This window comes from Lepus europaeus, chromosome 2, assembly GCF_033115175.1.
Source record: "Lepus europaeus isolate LE1 chromosome 2, mLepTim1.pri, whole genome shotgun sequence".
Classification (NCBI taxonomy): Eukaryota; Metazoa; Chordata; class Mammalia; order Lagomorpha; family Leporidae; genus Lepus; species Lepus europaeus.
The window spans coordinates 95,339,669-95,356,578 of NC_084828.1; the positions used below are offsets into that span (position 1 = coordinate 95,339,669).

The following is a 16,910-nucleotide window of genomic DNA, read 5'->3' on the forward strand; positions in this document are numbered from 1 at the left end:
AGGCATGGAAAGCCAAGACACTGTGGCAAAACCAAACCAAACCAAACCAAAAAAAAAAAAAAAAAAAAAGCACCTAAATGAAAGATCTCTGTGAGTGAGATCCTAGTGGAAAGAACAGGCCATCAAAGAAGGAGGTACCTTTCTCTGAAGGGAGGAAAGAACTTCCACTTTGACTATGACTTTGTCTAAATAAGATTGGAGTTGGTGAACTCAAAAGGCTTCCATAGCCTTGGCAACTCATGACAAGAGCCTAGGGTGATTACTGATGCCATAAACAAGAGTGTCAATTGTTAAGTCAACAACAGGAGTCACTGTGCACTTACTCCCCATGTGGGATCTCTGTTCTTACTGTGTTGTACAATGTGAATTAATGCTATAACTAGTACTCAGACAGTACTTTACACTTTGTGTTTCTGTGTGGGTGCAAACTGTTGAAATCTTTACTTAGTATATACTAAATTGATCTTCTATATAAAGATAATTGAACATGAACCTTGATGTGAATGGAATGAGAGAGGGAGCAGGTGAGAGGGAAGTTATAGGGGGGAAAAAGCCATTGTAATCCAAATGCTGTACTTTGGAAATTTATATTTATTAAATAAAAGTTAAAAAAAGAGGAAAAATAAAAAAAGAAGGAAAAAAAGGCACAAAGGAAAGTGAGTTCATCATGAAGAAACAGGCCCTCTTTACCACCCCAGTGGGACACCAGATTAACTAGATGGACCAGAATACTTCCGTGAGAACTGTGGAGATCAACTGAGAGGCTGCAGCACTGAGGCCACTGTAACAAACAAGAAGGGATTCCAGCAAACAGCAAAAGGGCTAAGAAAATTTGCAGCCTTGCTTCACTGTTCATGCCCTTCTCCCTACACGGCATAATCAAGAGCAACTTGAAGGAAACCACACAGGCTGGAATCTTCCCTTGGCATGGAAACAAAAACTGGATCATTTACCCAATATTCTGGCTTTCCTGGGAGAAATGTCTGAACAACTGGTATGTGTCACTGACTTAGACCACTGATAGGAGGGAAGGAGGGAGGGAGGGGAGAGAGAGAGAGAGAGAGAGAGAGAGAGAGAGAGAGAGAGAGAGAGAGAGGTCTTCCATCCACTGGTTCACTCCCCAAATGGCTGCAATAGCTGGAGCCCGGCCGATCCAAAGCCAGGAGCTGCTTCTGGGTCTCCCACGTTCCCAGGGCACAGCAGAGAGATGTACTGGAAGTGCAGCAGCTGGGACTCGAACCAGCACCCATATGGGATGATGGCACTGCAGGCGGTGGCTTTTGCCACTACACAACAGTGCCAGCCCCAGCCCCAGAGTTTAGAAGCTGCTAAAAACAGAAGTAAACTGGACATGAGAGCTGCAGTTCTGCAGTTAGATACTGGATGACTAATGAGACCATGAAAGGGTGAGAGGTCCTTGCTAGGCTGACAAGTTAAAAGTCTTCCTCTGCATGAAGCCAGCAGTATGCGTGGTTATTGTTTCATATGCCTAAATCTCACCTCCTCCACCCATCAAAATCACAAGGCATATCGAGAAACAAGGAAACATGTCCCAATCAAAAGAACAAAATGAAATTCTAAAAACTGACTTTTAAAATACAGATCTATGAACTCCCTGACAAAGAATTTCAAATAACCATACAGATGCTCAGTGAGCTAAAAAGAACACAGATAACTAAATGGAATCAGGAAAACAATGTATGAATAAAGTGAGAATATCAACAGAGAGACAGAAATTATAAAAAGTAATATAACAGAAATCCTGAAGCTGAAAAACATAGTAAATGAAAAGAAAAATGGTTTCAAGGAGTTCAACAGCAGGTGTGATCAGGCAGAAGAAAGAATCAACAAAAAGGTAGGTCATTTGAAATATCAAGTCAGACAAACAAGAAAAAAAAATGAAGAGAACTAAGGGATTTATGGAACACTATCAAGCAAACCAATATAATGTGTGATGGGAATCCCAGAAGAAGAAAACAAAGGAAGGGGCAGTGAGCTTATGTGAATAAATAATAGTCAAATTCCTCAAATCTGGAGAAATGATTGACAAACAGATCAAGAATTGGGATAAATCCACAGAGAACCACAGGGACTCACTAGGATCAACTGTCTAAAGTCAAAGATAGAAACTCCTGAAAACAGCAACAGAAATGCAATTTGTGACACATTAAGAAGTTTCCGTAAGATTCTGGACAGATTCCTCAGCAGAAATGTCTAAGTCCAGAAGGGAGTGAAATGACATTGTCAGGAAAAGGGGTACAGATTAGTGTCTCCTCACACACGGCATCAAACGTAAGGAAAGGGGCGCAGAACAGAGAGGAGACAGGGTTCGAACTCACAGCCAGACTCAATTTATTCAAAGAAAATAAATCCGCAGAGGTCGATCAACTGCCAGCATGCACACAGATCAAATGTGGCACAGCCCCAGACCCCAAGGCCTGGGCTTTTTACTGTTCTTCCCTTACCCCCCACATTCCTACCCCAGTTTGGAAGCCAGTGGGCCAAGCTTGAAAATCCTGTGTGGAGAAGCTCACCTCCATCTACTGCCCAACCCCACCCATTGCCCATCTAAGATATAAAAAAGCCCAGCCTCTGGGGTCTGGGCCCCCTGCCACGTGCTGGGTCTGTGTGCATGCTGGCAGCTGGTCGACCTCTGTGAGTTTATTTTGCAGCTGTGAGTTTGTACCCTGTCTCCTCTCTGCTTCTGTCCTCTGAGTGGGCACCAATCTGCACCCCTTTTCCTCACAGACATGAGTGTATTCAAAATGCTGAAAGGAAGGAGAAAACAAAAACTGCTAACCACGAATACTGTTCCTGGCATGAACTGGCAAAAATGGAAAAATGAAAGCTTTTCCAGATCAACAAAAACAAAATACTTCATTGCCACTGCATGACTCTGGAAGTAAAGCTAACTAGAGTCCCTCAAGCTAAAAGGAATGGCAGCTAGCAACACAAAGCCATATGAAAATGTATGGTTCTTCAGAAAAAGCACATACTAGGCACAGATTTTAAAATTATTTTGTACCGAAATAAGTATTTAAAAGATTTATTTATTTATTTAAAAAGCAGAGTTACAGAGGTTGGCGGGGGGGGGGGGGTAGGAGAGAGAAAAAGAGATCTTCCATCCACTGGTTCACTTCCGAAATGTCCACAACAAGAGGCTGGGCTAGGCTGAAGCCAGGAGCTTCACCTGGGTCTCCCATGTGCTGCTTTCCCAGGAACATCAGCAGCAAACTGGATGGGAGGTGGAGTAGCTGGGACTTGAAGTGGTGCCCATACAGGATGCCAGCATAGGAGGCAGCAGCTTAAGCCACTATGCCACATGTTGGCCCCAGTATCAAAGTAATTTTAACTCCATTTTCCATAAGTTGTTTTTATTTTTAACAGGCAGAGTGGACAGTGAGAGAGAGACAGAGAGAAAGGTCTTCCTTTCCCGTTGGTTCACCCTCCAATGGCCGCTGCGGCCGGCACGCTGCAGCCAGCGCACTGTGCTGAACCAAAGCCAGGAGCCAGGTGCTTCTCTTGGTCTCCCATGGGGTGCAGGGCCCAAGCACTTGGCCCATCCTCCACTGCATTCCCGGGCCACAGCAGAGAGCTGGCCTGGAAGAGGGGCAACCGGGACAGGACTGGCGCCCCGACTGGGACTAGAACCTGGTGTGCCGGCGCCGCAGGCAGAGGATTAGCCTATTGAGCCACGGCGCCGGCCTCCATAAGCTTTTTAAAGTTCCCTTGTACATGGAAAAATATACTAAGCTATACTACAGTGATTTGGGTGCACAGACTTTAGACAGAAACACTTTAAAAACTCTGTCAGTGGGCCTGCGCCGCAGCTCACTAGGCTAATCCTCCGCCTTGCGGCGCCGGCACACCGGGTTCTAGTCCCGGTCGGGGCGCCGGATTCTGTCCCGGTTGCCCCTCTTCCAGGCCAGCTCTCTGCTGTGGCCAGGGAGTGCAGTGGAGGATGGCTCAAGTGCTTGGGCCCTGCAACCCATGGGAGACCAGGAGAAGCACCTGGCTCCTGCCATCGGAACAGCGCGGTGCGCCGGCTGCAGCGTGCTACCGCGGTGGCCATTGGAGGGTGAACCAACGGCAAAAGGAAGACCTTTCTCTCTGTCTCTCTCTCTCACTGTCCACTCTGCCTGTCAAAAACAAACAAACAAACAAACAAAAACAAAAAAACTCTGTCAGTGGGTATACAACATATAAAAATATAATCAGGGACATTCAAGGGGCTGCAGAGATCATAGAATAGTATTTTTGTATGCAATTGAAGTTACCAGTTTAAAAGGGAGTGCTGTAATTTTAACATGGTTTTCATAACTGCAATGGTAACTGCAAAGAAAATATCTATAAGAATATACACAAAAGGAAATCAAAACATATGACTACCAAAAATCAACGAAACACAAAGGAAAGCAGTGAGAGGAAAAGAAAAACAAAAATGCAACAAGGGGCCTGCACTGTGGGTAGCAGATAAAGCCGCCACCTGCAATGCCAGCATCCCATGAGCGCCAGTTCAAATCCCACTGCTCCACTTCTGAGCCAGCTCTCTGCTATGGCCTGGGAAGGCAGTGGAGGATGGCCCAAGTGCTTGGGCCCCTGCACCAGCGTGGGAGACCTGGAAAAAGCTCCTGGCTTCAGATAGGTGCAGCTCCAGCCATTGCGGCCAATTGGGGAGTGAACCAGTGGATGAAAGACCTCTCTCTCTCTCTCTCTCTGTGCCTCTCAGTCTCTCTCTGTGTAACTCTGCCTTTCAAATAAATAAATAAATCTTTGAAAACAAAAATGCAATAAGACATACAGAGACAAGGAACAAAACAGCAACAAGCAATCCTTCCTTAGCAGTAACTTTAAATGTAAACAGACTCAACTTGCATGTAAAAGACACAGAGGAGTTTAATGGATTAAAAAAACAAACCAAACCCAGGACCTGACTAGATGTTGCCTACAAGAGACTTACTTTAAGAATATACAGAGGCTGAAAGGAAAATGGTTAAAAAGACATCATTCTATGCAAATGGCAATCAAAAGAGAGGGGGAGTGGCTATACTAATATCTTAATACCACACAAACAGACTCTAAAAACTGTTACAGGAGACAAGGAAGGACATTATATAATGATCAAAGGGACAGTTCATCAAGGAGCTATGTGAATTGTTAAGTATTTGTGCACTAAACCTCAAAGATCCTAAATATACTCATATGAAACCAATTTGACAGAATTAAAGGGAGAAATAGATAACAACATAATAAAATAGGAAACTTCAATACTCCTCTTTAATAATGGATAGAATCACCAGACAGAAGAACAATAGGGGGGCTGGAGCTGTGGCACAGTAGGTAAAGCTGCCACCTGCAGGGTCGGCATCCCACATAGGTGCTGGTTCAAGTCCTGGTTGTTCCACTTCAGATCCAGCTCCCTGGTAATGCGCCTGGAAAGTAGTGGAGGACAGCCCAAGGGGGCTCCTGCTCCCACGTGGGAGACCCAAAAGAACCTCTTGGCTCCTGGCTTCGGCCTGACCCAGGACCAGCCATTGTGGCCATCTGGGAAGTGAACCACTAGATGGAAGATCTGTCTGTCTCTCCCCATCTCTAACTCTGACTTTCAAATCAGTCAATCAATCTTAAGAAAAAAAAGTTGGTGCTTTGAAAAGATCAAACAAATTGACAGATCCTTAGCTAAATTAAAGGAAGAAAGAATATTCAAGTAATAAAAATCAGAAATGAAAAAGGGAATATTACACCTAATGCCACAAAAACAAAAAGAATTATAATACTATGAATAACAACATGCCAACAAATTGGATAAACTAGAAGAAATGGATCAATTTCTAGAAACACACAACCTTCCAAGAATGAATCACGAATAAAAGAAGATCTGAACAGACTAATAACATGTAAGAAGACTGAATCAGTCATTAAAAAATCTCCCAAAAAGAAAAGCCCAGAACTAGATGGCTTCATTATAGAACTGGATCAAAAAAAAAAATTTTTTTTTTTTTTTTTACAGGCAGATTTAGACAGTGAGAGAGAGACAGAGAGAAAGGTCTTCCTTTCCCGTTGGTTCACCCCCCCACCCCCCAAATGGCCACTACGGCTGGCGCGCTGCACCAATCCGAAGCCAAGAGCCAGGTGCTTCTCCTGGTCTCCCATGGGGTGCAGGGCCCAAGCACTTGGGCCATCCTCCACTGCACTCCCCAGCCACAGCTGAGAGCTGGACTGGAAGAGGGGCAACCAGGACAGAATCCGGCGCCCCGACTTGGACTAGAACCCCATGTGCCGGCACCACAAGGCAGAGGATTAGCTAAGTGAGCCACGGCACCGGCCTAGATCAAACATTTTTTAAAAAGTTTATTTACTTTTTATTTATCTGAAAGGCAGAATGAGAGCAAGAGCAAGAGAGATTTTCCATCTGCTGGTTCACCCCCCAAATGGCTGCAACAGCAGGAGCTGGGCTGATCCGCATCCAGGAGTTTCCTCTGGGTCTCCCACGCAGCTACAGAGGCCAAAGGACTTGGGCCTCTACTGCCTTCCCAGGCCATAGCAGAGAGTGGATTGGAAGTGGAAGGTCTGGAACCAGCATCCACATGAGATGTCAACATTGCAGGTGGTGGCTTTACCCATAGTGCCAGCCCTGAAGCTATACTGATTTGTACCCCAGGTTCACAGGAGTATGGTTCACAACAGCCAAGAGCTACAGCAACCCCAAATGTCCACCAGTGGATAAATAGAGTATGGTCTATACATACAATGGAACATTATTCAGTCTCAGAAAGGAAGAGAATCCTGCTACAGGCTACAACATGGATGCATCTTGAGAACATTATGCTGCATGAAATAAATAAGCTAGTCATAAAAAGGTAGGTACCGTATGATTCCACTTACAGGAGGTACCCAAAGTGACCGAATTCACAGAAACAGGGTTGGGTGTACGATGGTGGGTACCAGAGGTGATGGGAGGTGGGGAAAGGGGAGTTGTTCAATGAGTAGAGTTCCGGGTTTTCAAGGTCAGAAAGTTCTGGAGCTCCCTACAACAATACCATGAACATACTCACCACCACTATACTATGTGCTGAAAATGACTAGCCTGGTATATCTTTTTTTTTTTTTTTGACAGGCAGATAGTGTGAGAGAGAGACAGACAGAAAGAAAGGTCTTCCTTTACTGTTGGTTCACCCTCTAATGGCCGCTGCGGCCAGCGCACCGCGCTGATCCGAAGGCAGGAGCCAGGTGCTTCCTCCTGGTGTCCCATGGGGTGCAGGGCCCAAGGACTTGGGCTATCCTCCACTGCACTCCCTGGCCACAGGAGAGAGCTGGCCTGGAAGAGGGGCAACCGGGACAGAATCCCGCACCCCGACCGGGACTAGAATCCGGTGTGCCGGCGCCGCTGGGTGGAGGATTAGCCTGTTGAGCCACGGCGCCGGCCCTAACCTGGTATATCTTACTACATGTGTTTTTTACAACAATTCTTAGAACAGTTTTCAGAGAAGATACAGGGAAGGGATGCCCTCTTTTTCTCTATCCATTTTTTAATATTTTTGTGTGAGAACACCACGTTGAAATCACCACAGCTATGCTCTTGTCACCAAGGGAGTATGAGACATCCCAAGGAAGGCAATGCACGAAACATCCTGCTGACGTGAGGACCTGTCCCACAACGTAAGGATCCCATCTTACTGCTTAAGCCACTTGTTCTCTGTTATTAAGACCAAAAGCATCTAACAGATGTATTACTTCCTCAAAAGAAACAGGACGCTCGCAGAAGAACCACTAGGGGGCGACTTTCAGAGCACAGGGCTCTCAGCTTTGTTCACGGCGGGATTCCGGCCCCAAGGAACAGTGCCTGGCACTCAAGGTGGATGCTCAGTAAATATTTGGAAAATGAGTAAAAAGATGTAGGATCTGCTGTGATTTTTATGTCGTTTAAGCCCTAAGGATCCCTGTGCTGGCGGCCTGGTCCCCAAGGTGGTGGTACTCAGAGGTGGAGGAACTTTGTGTGCGGGGCCAGTGGACGGGGTGGGGTCACTGCCCTCAGACCCCTAGGGAGTGAGGTAGCAGTTGTGAAAGCAAATTGTGATGTGGCAGCCAGAGCAGTTCTCCCCGCGCTTCTGGCTTCTGCTCTCAGTATGACCTCTCCCTCTTGAATGCGCTGTCACCACCACACCGTCCACCATACTGTGATGCAGTCAAGCCAGCTCTCAGCAGAGGCTGAAGCCATGGTGCTCCCGACCTCCCAGACTGGGAAGCCAAACAGAGCTGCTTTCTTTATAAAGAACTCAGGCCCAGGGATTTGGCGTTGGCACCAGAAAATGGACAAATGCAGGAACGCTGTTCTCATACATCGCTCCCTTCCCACTCACCCCCTCGGGGCCTGTCACCTACCCAGGGCAGCCTTCCCTGAAACGCCCACAGCCCTGCTGTCCCCCTGAAATCGGATCACAGCCTCTACTTACACATCATCATTAGACACTGCATTTTCCCACTGTTGGGTTTCTCACAGCGACACTTAGTAACTTATGGGGTTTCCATTTCTTTAGTGAGCATCTCTCTCTCGGGCTGTAAGCTCTACCAAAGGGGGTCCTGGGTCTTGCTCAGGGGCATAGTCAGTTTCAGTCCCCAGCACCATGCTTAACACAGTACAGGCACTTAAGAAAATTGATTTCAAAGATATTCTACCTTAACTCTCCATGAAAACTTAAAAATTCCATTTATTAATAGGCATTTTTGACTATTTAGAATTTTGGAAGTTGTTTATACCAGGTCAGAGAACAGGATGGTGTTGTTTATAAAGTTCTCAATAATGTGGATGAGACAGGGGCTTGCTCAAATTACGTGGCATTCAGGGGAGCTTCAAAAACCCATGTAGAGAAAGTAATTCACAAGAGAACGGTCCAAGTTTCTAAGGAAATCTGAGAATAGACTTAAATGTTCTTCTGTTAAAGATGACACTCACCTTCTTGGTTTTGGACATTCTTGTTTGACATGATTTGCTAAATTAATTTTATATTCAATATACCACTTAATGCTCCTCATAAAACTGCCACAACTGTCTACAAATGGATCTTGCCAAACTGACAGCGGTCTTTTTATTTATTATTATATCCTCTGTTCCATTACATTTATTTGTTTATAGCACAAAATCAGTTTAGAAAGAACTGCATTTGCCATCAGATTGGCACAACACTCACACTGTAGAATCTTAAACATTTTGCAAAGAAAAAGCAAGGAGGTTATAAGACAAGAAGAGCAAGAAGAGTACAGCAGAAACTTGTAAACAGTAAACTTGTAAACCGTAAACTTGTAAAGTAGAAACCAGTTTCTACTACTTAAGGAAATGTACAAGTTTCAAGAATAAATGGTTGAGAGGACAGCACAGGATGGATTTGGTGTCCAATATGACAATCATCGGCCATGTACATGCCTATTTACACTGGAAGTAACTAAAGCAAAATCCTCATTTCCTTCCCTGCAACAGTCACATTTTAATTACTCAGAAGCAACATGGTGGTGGCTATGTCATTGAACAGTGCAGACAGAACACTTCCATCATTGCACAAAGTCTACTGGGCAGCACGAATCCATACGTTTTACCAATAATTACTTCCAGTGAGTGATGGAAGGTTAGGAGCAGCAAAAGAAACACACAGTGGAGAAATAGCCATAGCGTGAATACCAAAGACCTATTTCCCACTGCACTCTTCTTGGGAACAAACTTCTTAAACATAATCCCTCTCCTAGTTTTTTGTTTTTTAATTAATTTATTTTTCATCTACTTGAGAGGCAGAGAGAGGGAAGGAGAGAGTGAGTGGGAGGGAGGAGAAGAGAGAGGGAGAGAGAAAGAGAGAGAAAGGAAGGGAGTGAGGGAGGGAGACAGAGAGACAGAGATTGATTTATACCATTCACTGGTTTATTCCTCAAATGCCCACAATAGCCAGTGCTAGGCCAGGGCTACAGCCAGGATCCCAGAACACCACCCAGGTCTCCCATATGTTAGGCCCAAACACTCACACCATCATCCACCTCCTCCCAGGACTTGTTGGCAGGAAGCTGGATCAGATATGAGATATGGGTATCCCAAGCAGCAGTCACATTGGGCCACAAAGCCCGTCCCAGATTTAAAGCTTTAAAAACACACACTGGGCTAAACGAAGGAGCATCAACTCAAGTTCTCTGCCGAGTCGTCGGCACTGCATGCAGACTTACAGTTTGGTCTCATCAGCCTCTTTCTGCATGATTTCAAGAATCATGCGGCATGCTTCAGAGGTCCCCTCTGGGGTAGCATGGATAGTGACAGGTTTCTCCGCAGCCCCAGAGTTCTCCTTTCTATGGATGTCCACCCTGCAGGAAAAGAATCAAGAGCCCTAAGTATAACGTCATCCGGGCTAGGACCCTAGTCCCAAGAAAGTGTCACACCAGCCAACACTCAGCAAAGACACAGACAAGGAAGCATCGTGAGCATGTGTGCAACCAATGCCATTCTCCAAGGAGGAGGCAAGCAGTGCAGGGGGTCTTGTGCCAAACTCTAGTCCTTGAAGTCCCATTGAGAAGGGAATGGTTCTAACCATGCCACAGAGGCACCAAACCAACTTGGCAATGAAGTCGATTTGGTAAATGAAGTATTTTGTGTAGTTTTCCAAATGACTGCAGCAGCGAAGGCTAAAGTGAGAAGGGTAACACTGCACACTGGCACAATGCCGGGCTCTGAACTCACTGCAGCTTTTAAAAGCCATATGTTAATCCAAATCCAAACACCCAAATCAAGCAAGCTTTATATATTTGAGTGTGGAGAGAAAACAGAGGCATGCCCTCTCTCTGTCTCTCTAAGTTTTTGGTCTCCTTTCCATTGGCAGCCTGCCTTCTTCCAGGCTCTAAGGACTAATGGCTCAAAAGCTTGATGACTTTATCAGACTTCTCTGGGTAGTTGTGGCCCCAGTTGTTTTTGTTAACTCTCAAAATCACATAATTGATGACATCCCTTCCTACTTTGGCTGTCAGAAAGCCCAGTGCCAAATCTTCGTCTTGTTTCTAAAAAATGGGCACACACTTCAAGAGCTAACCTCACTGGTATTTAAACTTGTTGAAAAATGCGTTTAAGCGACCTGAAGCAATTTTTGGAACAAAAAGACTTATAAATAAAAATCACTTGCACAGTGAAGCAATCTTAGAGGGAAAGAAAGAGCTGATTTTTAAAATAGAAGGAACACCAGACAGTAACTTCTTCCTTTCCATTCTCTTTCATCATTTTATTCCTATGATTAAATACACCAGGACTCAGTCATTTGAGTGTCTGTTATTTGGGAGGATAACTCAGAAACTGAAGAAAACAGCATTTTCTTGTTGAGATTACAAGACACTCATTGAATGATTTGAATAAAAATACAATGGTCCATGTAAATTACCAATACTTGTCAGTCATTTGGCACTTTGCGATTTAAGTGTTAAGTATTTCACCAATCTGCCTGGTTGTACTAATTTACTGTGAACCCTGGAGAAACATAGCAATCTCCTTTTCACAGAAGAAGCAATCCATGCCTCAGAGAGGCTGATTTTTTCCCCCAGATCATTCAGCCATTAAGTGGTAAAACTTGAATCTGAGTCATTGTTTTCAAGTCCTGAGCTTTCTTCATTACATTGTGTTGTGGTGTTATGAACACCCAAAAATCAACAGCTCTCCAAGTCATTTTATCCACTAACTCCTACTTCCAGTTCTGTCTCCTGAACCAAGATGAAGTAAACACGAGACCAGTGTACTTTATTTCTTGCTCATCGGCAGTGACTCATTAGCTACTTTAATGCAGCTTTCTGTGAGACTACCTAGGTGGTCTCAGACAATGGCTACCCCCTGGAACCCTGACTCAGGGGAGGGGGAGAAGAGAGAGAATGAGTGGGTTCTCCATCCCACAGAACCCTGTACCTCTGCTGTTTTCCCGAAGCAGACGCATTCGTGAGCATTGGTTAGTGTATGGGAGCAGTCCTTGGCTGTGAGGTCATCAGAGCCAAACCTTTAGCCTTTCAGGGCACGACTGTTAGGCCGTTAGCACGAAAGCTCACCAAAGCCCTGCGCTTGTGTTAGTCTGTTAGTAGTCCTGTTTAACGAAGCCACTGTCCCATCCAGCACAGCCCCCACTGCTGATGTGAGCAAGTGACCTGAGGGTGGCTGAGACCCACCAGCACTCAGGGGACCCCTCAGAAGGAAGCAAAGGAAGCCCCGGAGGCACGTACCGGGACTGGGTCTGCTTAGTGATGTTCTTTATGGTCAAGCCCTCCTTTCCGATGATGGCACCAACAAACTGGGTGGGGACCAGGATCCGCAGCGGGAAATCAATCTGTCTGGCCTGAGAAGAGCCCCCAGGGGCGTGGCCTTGCTCCCGGGAAGAGTGGTCCCCACGCTGGGCTCGCTGAGGGGGCGAAGGGGAGCTCACCTCTTCATCCGGGATGTAGGAAATCTTGAAGGAGTAGTTCTCAAACTGATGCCCGCTTAGCTTCTCAATGGCTCTGAAACGCAGCAGAGAGCAACGTTAAGAAAGACCTTCCAAGGACTGACTCAGCCCCTCTCCTTCACCAGGTGCTCGTGAGGTGTGGAGGCAGTGGTGAGCAAGACAGATGCCATCTGGGCTCCCCGAGAGCACCAGGCCGACAGCCAGGCAAGCAACCCCAGTGCTATGCCAGATCGGCCGGACCTGACCCGCCTGCACGCTCTGCTCTTTCATCATCCAAGGTGTCTTCTCACAAAAAACTCTTTGTAAATGCTGGTATCCAGCTGAGACCTTCTTCTCTCATTTTAATTATAATACTTATTACTGAACATTCAGAAATAGGTAAGCGCAAATACAAAACTCCGAATCCATCCTGTATCTTTCCAGTCACGCTTAAATATAAATATTATTTATAAAAATAGATCAGTATTGTATAAACTATTTTCTAACCATTAGAAGACACTTAATATTGTAAACATTTTCCCATGTCATTAAATCTCCTTCCTTTTTTAATTATTAATTTATCTGAAAGGCAGACAGACACAGAGAATGCAAAAGGGACAGAGAGATCTTCCATCATCTGGTTCTTTCACCAAGCGCCCACAACAGTTGGGGCTGGAGCCAGGAGTCTGCAGTGTGGGTGGCAGGAACTCACCTACTTGAGGTGTCATCTGCTGTCACCCAGAGTGCACTTTTAGCAAGAAGCTGGAATTGGAAGCAGAGCTGGGACTGGAGTCCCAAGCATTTGTACAATTAAATATCTTTCGATGTAATTTCAGTTTAGCATTCTATTGATTGGCCATAGTTTTTGCAACTAATCCTCAACTGTTAGACATCTATGCTGTGTTCATCTTCTACAGTTATACACAGTAGTGTATCTTTTTTTTTTTTTTTTTTTCGACAGGCAGAGTTAGACAGTGAGAGAGACACAGAGAGAAAGGTCTTCCTTCCATTGGTTCACCCCCCAAATGGCTGCTACAGCCAGCGCGCTGCGCTGATCCAAAACCAGGAGCCAGGTGCTTCCTCCTGGTCTCCCATGCGGGTGCAGGGCCCAAGGACTTGGGCCATCCTCCACTGCCCTCCCGGGCCACAGCAGAGAGCTGGACTGGAAGAGGAGCAACCAGGACAGAACTGGCGCCCCGACTAGGACTAGAACCTGGAGTGCCGGCGCCATAGTCAGAGGATTAGCCTAGTGAGCTGCGGCGCTGGCAAGTAGTGTATCTTTGCAACTATAACTTTGCACACAGCATCATGGAATGCTAGGTCAGAAATTATGAGGAATTCTCGAGCCAGCACTGTGGCATAGTGGGTAAAGCTGCCTCTTGCACTGCTGGCATCCCATACAGGTACAGTTTGAGTCTCAGCTGTTTCACTTCCGATCCAGCTCTCTGCTATGGCCTGGGAAAGCAGTGGAAGATGGGCCAACTCCTTGGGCCCCTGCACCCATGTTGGAGAACCAGAAGCAGCTCCTGGCTTCGGATCGACCCAGCTCTGGCCATTGTGGCCATTTGGGGAGTGAACCAGCGAATGGAAGACCTCTCTTTCTCTCTGCCTCTGTGTAACTCTGCCTTTCAAATACATAAATAAATCTTTAAAAAAATTTTAAGAGAGTATGAGGAATTTTAACATTATTTTTCAGTTCTGCTCAACATGTACTATCCCATAGCAGTTTAGGAAAGCATTTGTGTCTTTGACTTCTCAATAGCATAGAATAATTTAGCACAACCCGACTGGGTTCATCTTCCGGGTTTATGAATTTATTACAAAACAGCACCTTTTGAAGCCAATAAAGGCAAGAGTAACACCACCCACAGGTGTCCACCTAAGTGAGCGGCAGATGGATATAGACTGTCAAGGAGAATTCTTGGTATACCCCCTGCTTATAGTGAGCAAAGATTCAAAGATTCACAGTAAATTAATTATTACCTTTTCCAGTGTAAATTAACTTAAAAAAATAAAAAACTACCAGTTTGAGAACAGGTTAAGTACGTCTTCATGTCTGTTGAAAGCTTGCAAAAGAAATAAGGCTATAATCCTGGAACATACACCCAAGGTTATATCACACCCATAAAGGATGGCCGCATGCAACCATAATTCTAGTTGTGATGACCCATCAGGTAGTTTAAGGATCTCCTATAAAAAGGCACTTCTTTCTACTCTTGTTGCTTTAAAAAAATCAATCCCATGTCCATCAATAGCTAAGGTCAAAGTTAACCATCAGTGAAGCAATGCAGAATCAATGGGAACTGGGAAGAGAATGAGGGTAGGAAGAGAGAAGCCAAGCCTGGTGACACTGATGAACTGCTCCCAAACAACTCCTGCTGCTGCTCTCACTGAGATGGGTCCCCTCAACACTCCACCGAGGAAAACCTGGTGCTTCTGATCCATTCAGTGAGCGTGGGTAGAAACAGGATTAGCATCTTCATCAGGGAGCCTGGAGGAAGCTCCAGGTCAAAGGGGCCCTGAGTAATTGACAAAACAAGTCTAGAGGACGTGATGTCACAGAGTGGGTGCTTGCTACTCCTGGCCATGTCAAGACACAGCTCCCACCTGAGTTTTCATTCCAAGGCTCCACATTCTTCAAGACAGAGTGCCTATGCCATCAACAAACATCCTGATATGAACACCAGAGGGTTCCCAGGGAACGTTAAAGATGGAACAGACCAGCCGCCACTGACTTGCATCTTTTCAGGAAAGGTTGATAAACCCAGGACTCAAAGGAATTCAAAGAGAAAACCACATAAGCTTAAAAAGAAACAATCCCAAATCGACTTACGTCTTTGCTTCTTCTCTTGTTGCATATGTGACGTTGACAACAGCAGTTTCTGTGTCTGTGTTGACTAGGGAAGAAGCAAAAAATGATGTTGTCACAGCAAAAAAAAAAAAAAAAAAAAAAAAAAAAAAAAAAAAACCTCTTACAGTAAACAGACTAATTACAGAGAAAAATGCACAAAAACCCTCATCACTCTAACCATAAAGTTATTTGCATCTCTATGTATTTACATGCATTCATAGTAATTTATAACCAATTATATATACATTTCAGAGCTATATTCATAAACACACTTGCATGAGTATACAATCTATACATTTTCTGTTTTTCATTTTTAATGTCTACATACAACTACAGTGAGTAAATGGACCATGATTTGCCTAACCATTTCTCACTTGTTGGCAAATGTGTTGTTCCCAGTATCTGCTATTCTTAATAGGGTTGCTAAAAATCACCTTTGTTGCAAACATCATTTGATTTTGTGTTCATCTGAATGACTTCTTTAGGCTAAAATCACAGAAGAAAAATAACTGGGCAAAAGAACACGCTTTTGGCCGGCGCTGTGGCTTAACAGGCTAATCTTCCACCTTGCGGCGCCGGCACACCGGGTTCTAGTCCCGGTTGGGGCACCGATCCTGTCCCGGTTGCCCCTCTTCCAGGCCAGCTCTCTGCTGTGGCCAGGGAGTGCAGTGGAGGATGGCCCAAGTTCTTGGGCCCTGCACCCCATGGGAGACCAGGAGAAGCACCTGGCTCCTGCCATCGGAACAGCGTGGTGCGCCGGCCGCAGCGCGCCTACCGTGGTGGCCATTGGAGGGTGAACTAACGGCAAAAAGGAAGACTTTTCTCTCTGTCTCCCTCTACTGTCCACTCTGCCTGTCAAAAATTAAAAAAAAAAAAAAAAAAGAACACGCTTTTAAATGCATGTTTTCATGTTGCTCTCCAGAAGTATTTATTATACTATTTTCAAGGGCTGAACCTTATTTTTAAATATGTATTTTATTTACTTGAAAGAGTTACAGAGAGAGGTAGAGAGGTCTTTCATCCTCTAGTTCATTCCTCAAATGGACGCAATGCCTGGAGCTCAGCCAATTCAAAGCCAGGCGCCAGGAGCTTCCTCCAGGTCTCCCACATGGGTGCAGGGGCCCAAGGATTTGGACCATCCTCCACTGCTTTCTCAGGAGCACCAGCAAGGAGCTGGATCGGAAGTGGAGCAGCCAGGATTAGAACAAGCACCCATATGGAATGATGGCACTTCAGGCCCGGGCTTTAGCCTGCTGTGCCACAGGGCAGGCCCCAAGGGGTGAACTTTTAATTGTCATGATTTTCATTCCGTTTTAATAATTAGATATATAATATAAACTGGATTTATACATACATAAAAGAAAATGCTTTCATTCATACATTTAATATTTTTAAAATTAATTTATTTGAGATGCAGAAAGACACAGACAGAGAGCTCTCATCTACTTGTTCATTCTCCCAAGTTCCCAAGGTAGGCAGGTGTAGGCAAGGGCCAAACCCAGGCACTGGGAACTCAGCCTAAATCTCCTGTATGGGTTGCAGAACTCCAGGTTTTGTTGTTGTTGTTGTTTATTTTTTTTTATTTTTTATTTATTTTTGACAGGCAGAGTAGATAGTGAGAGAGAGAGAGACAGAGAGAA

At 45.1% G+C, this 16,910-nt stretch overlaps 1 protein-coding gene across 2 annotated transcripts in view; it reads right to left on the bottom strand.

Moving 5' to 3' along the window:
- Positions 1 to 16,910, bottom strand: part of IGF2BP2 (insulin like growth factor 2 mRNA binding protein 2) — a 176,690-nt gene that overhangs the window by 26,196 nt on the left and 133,584 nt on the right. For both annotated transcript variants that reach the window (XM_062211002.1, XM_062210991.1), the window contains exons 5-7: positions 15,253 to 15,316; positions 12,223 to 12,495; positions 10,204 to 10,338 (exon numbers count right to left, since the gene is read on the bottom strand). In XM_062211002.1, the coding sequence (XP_062066986.1) occupies positions 10,204 to 10,338; positions 12,223 to 12,495; positions 15,253 to 15,316 (472 nt within the window). The remainder of the gene's footprint in view (positions 1 to 10,203; positions 10,339 to 12,222; positions 12,496 to 15,252; positions 15,317 to 16,910) is intronic.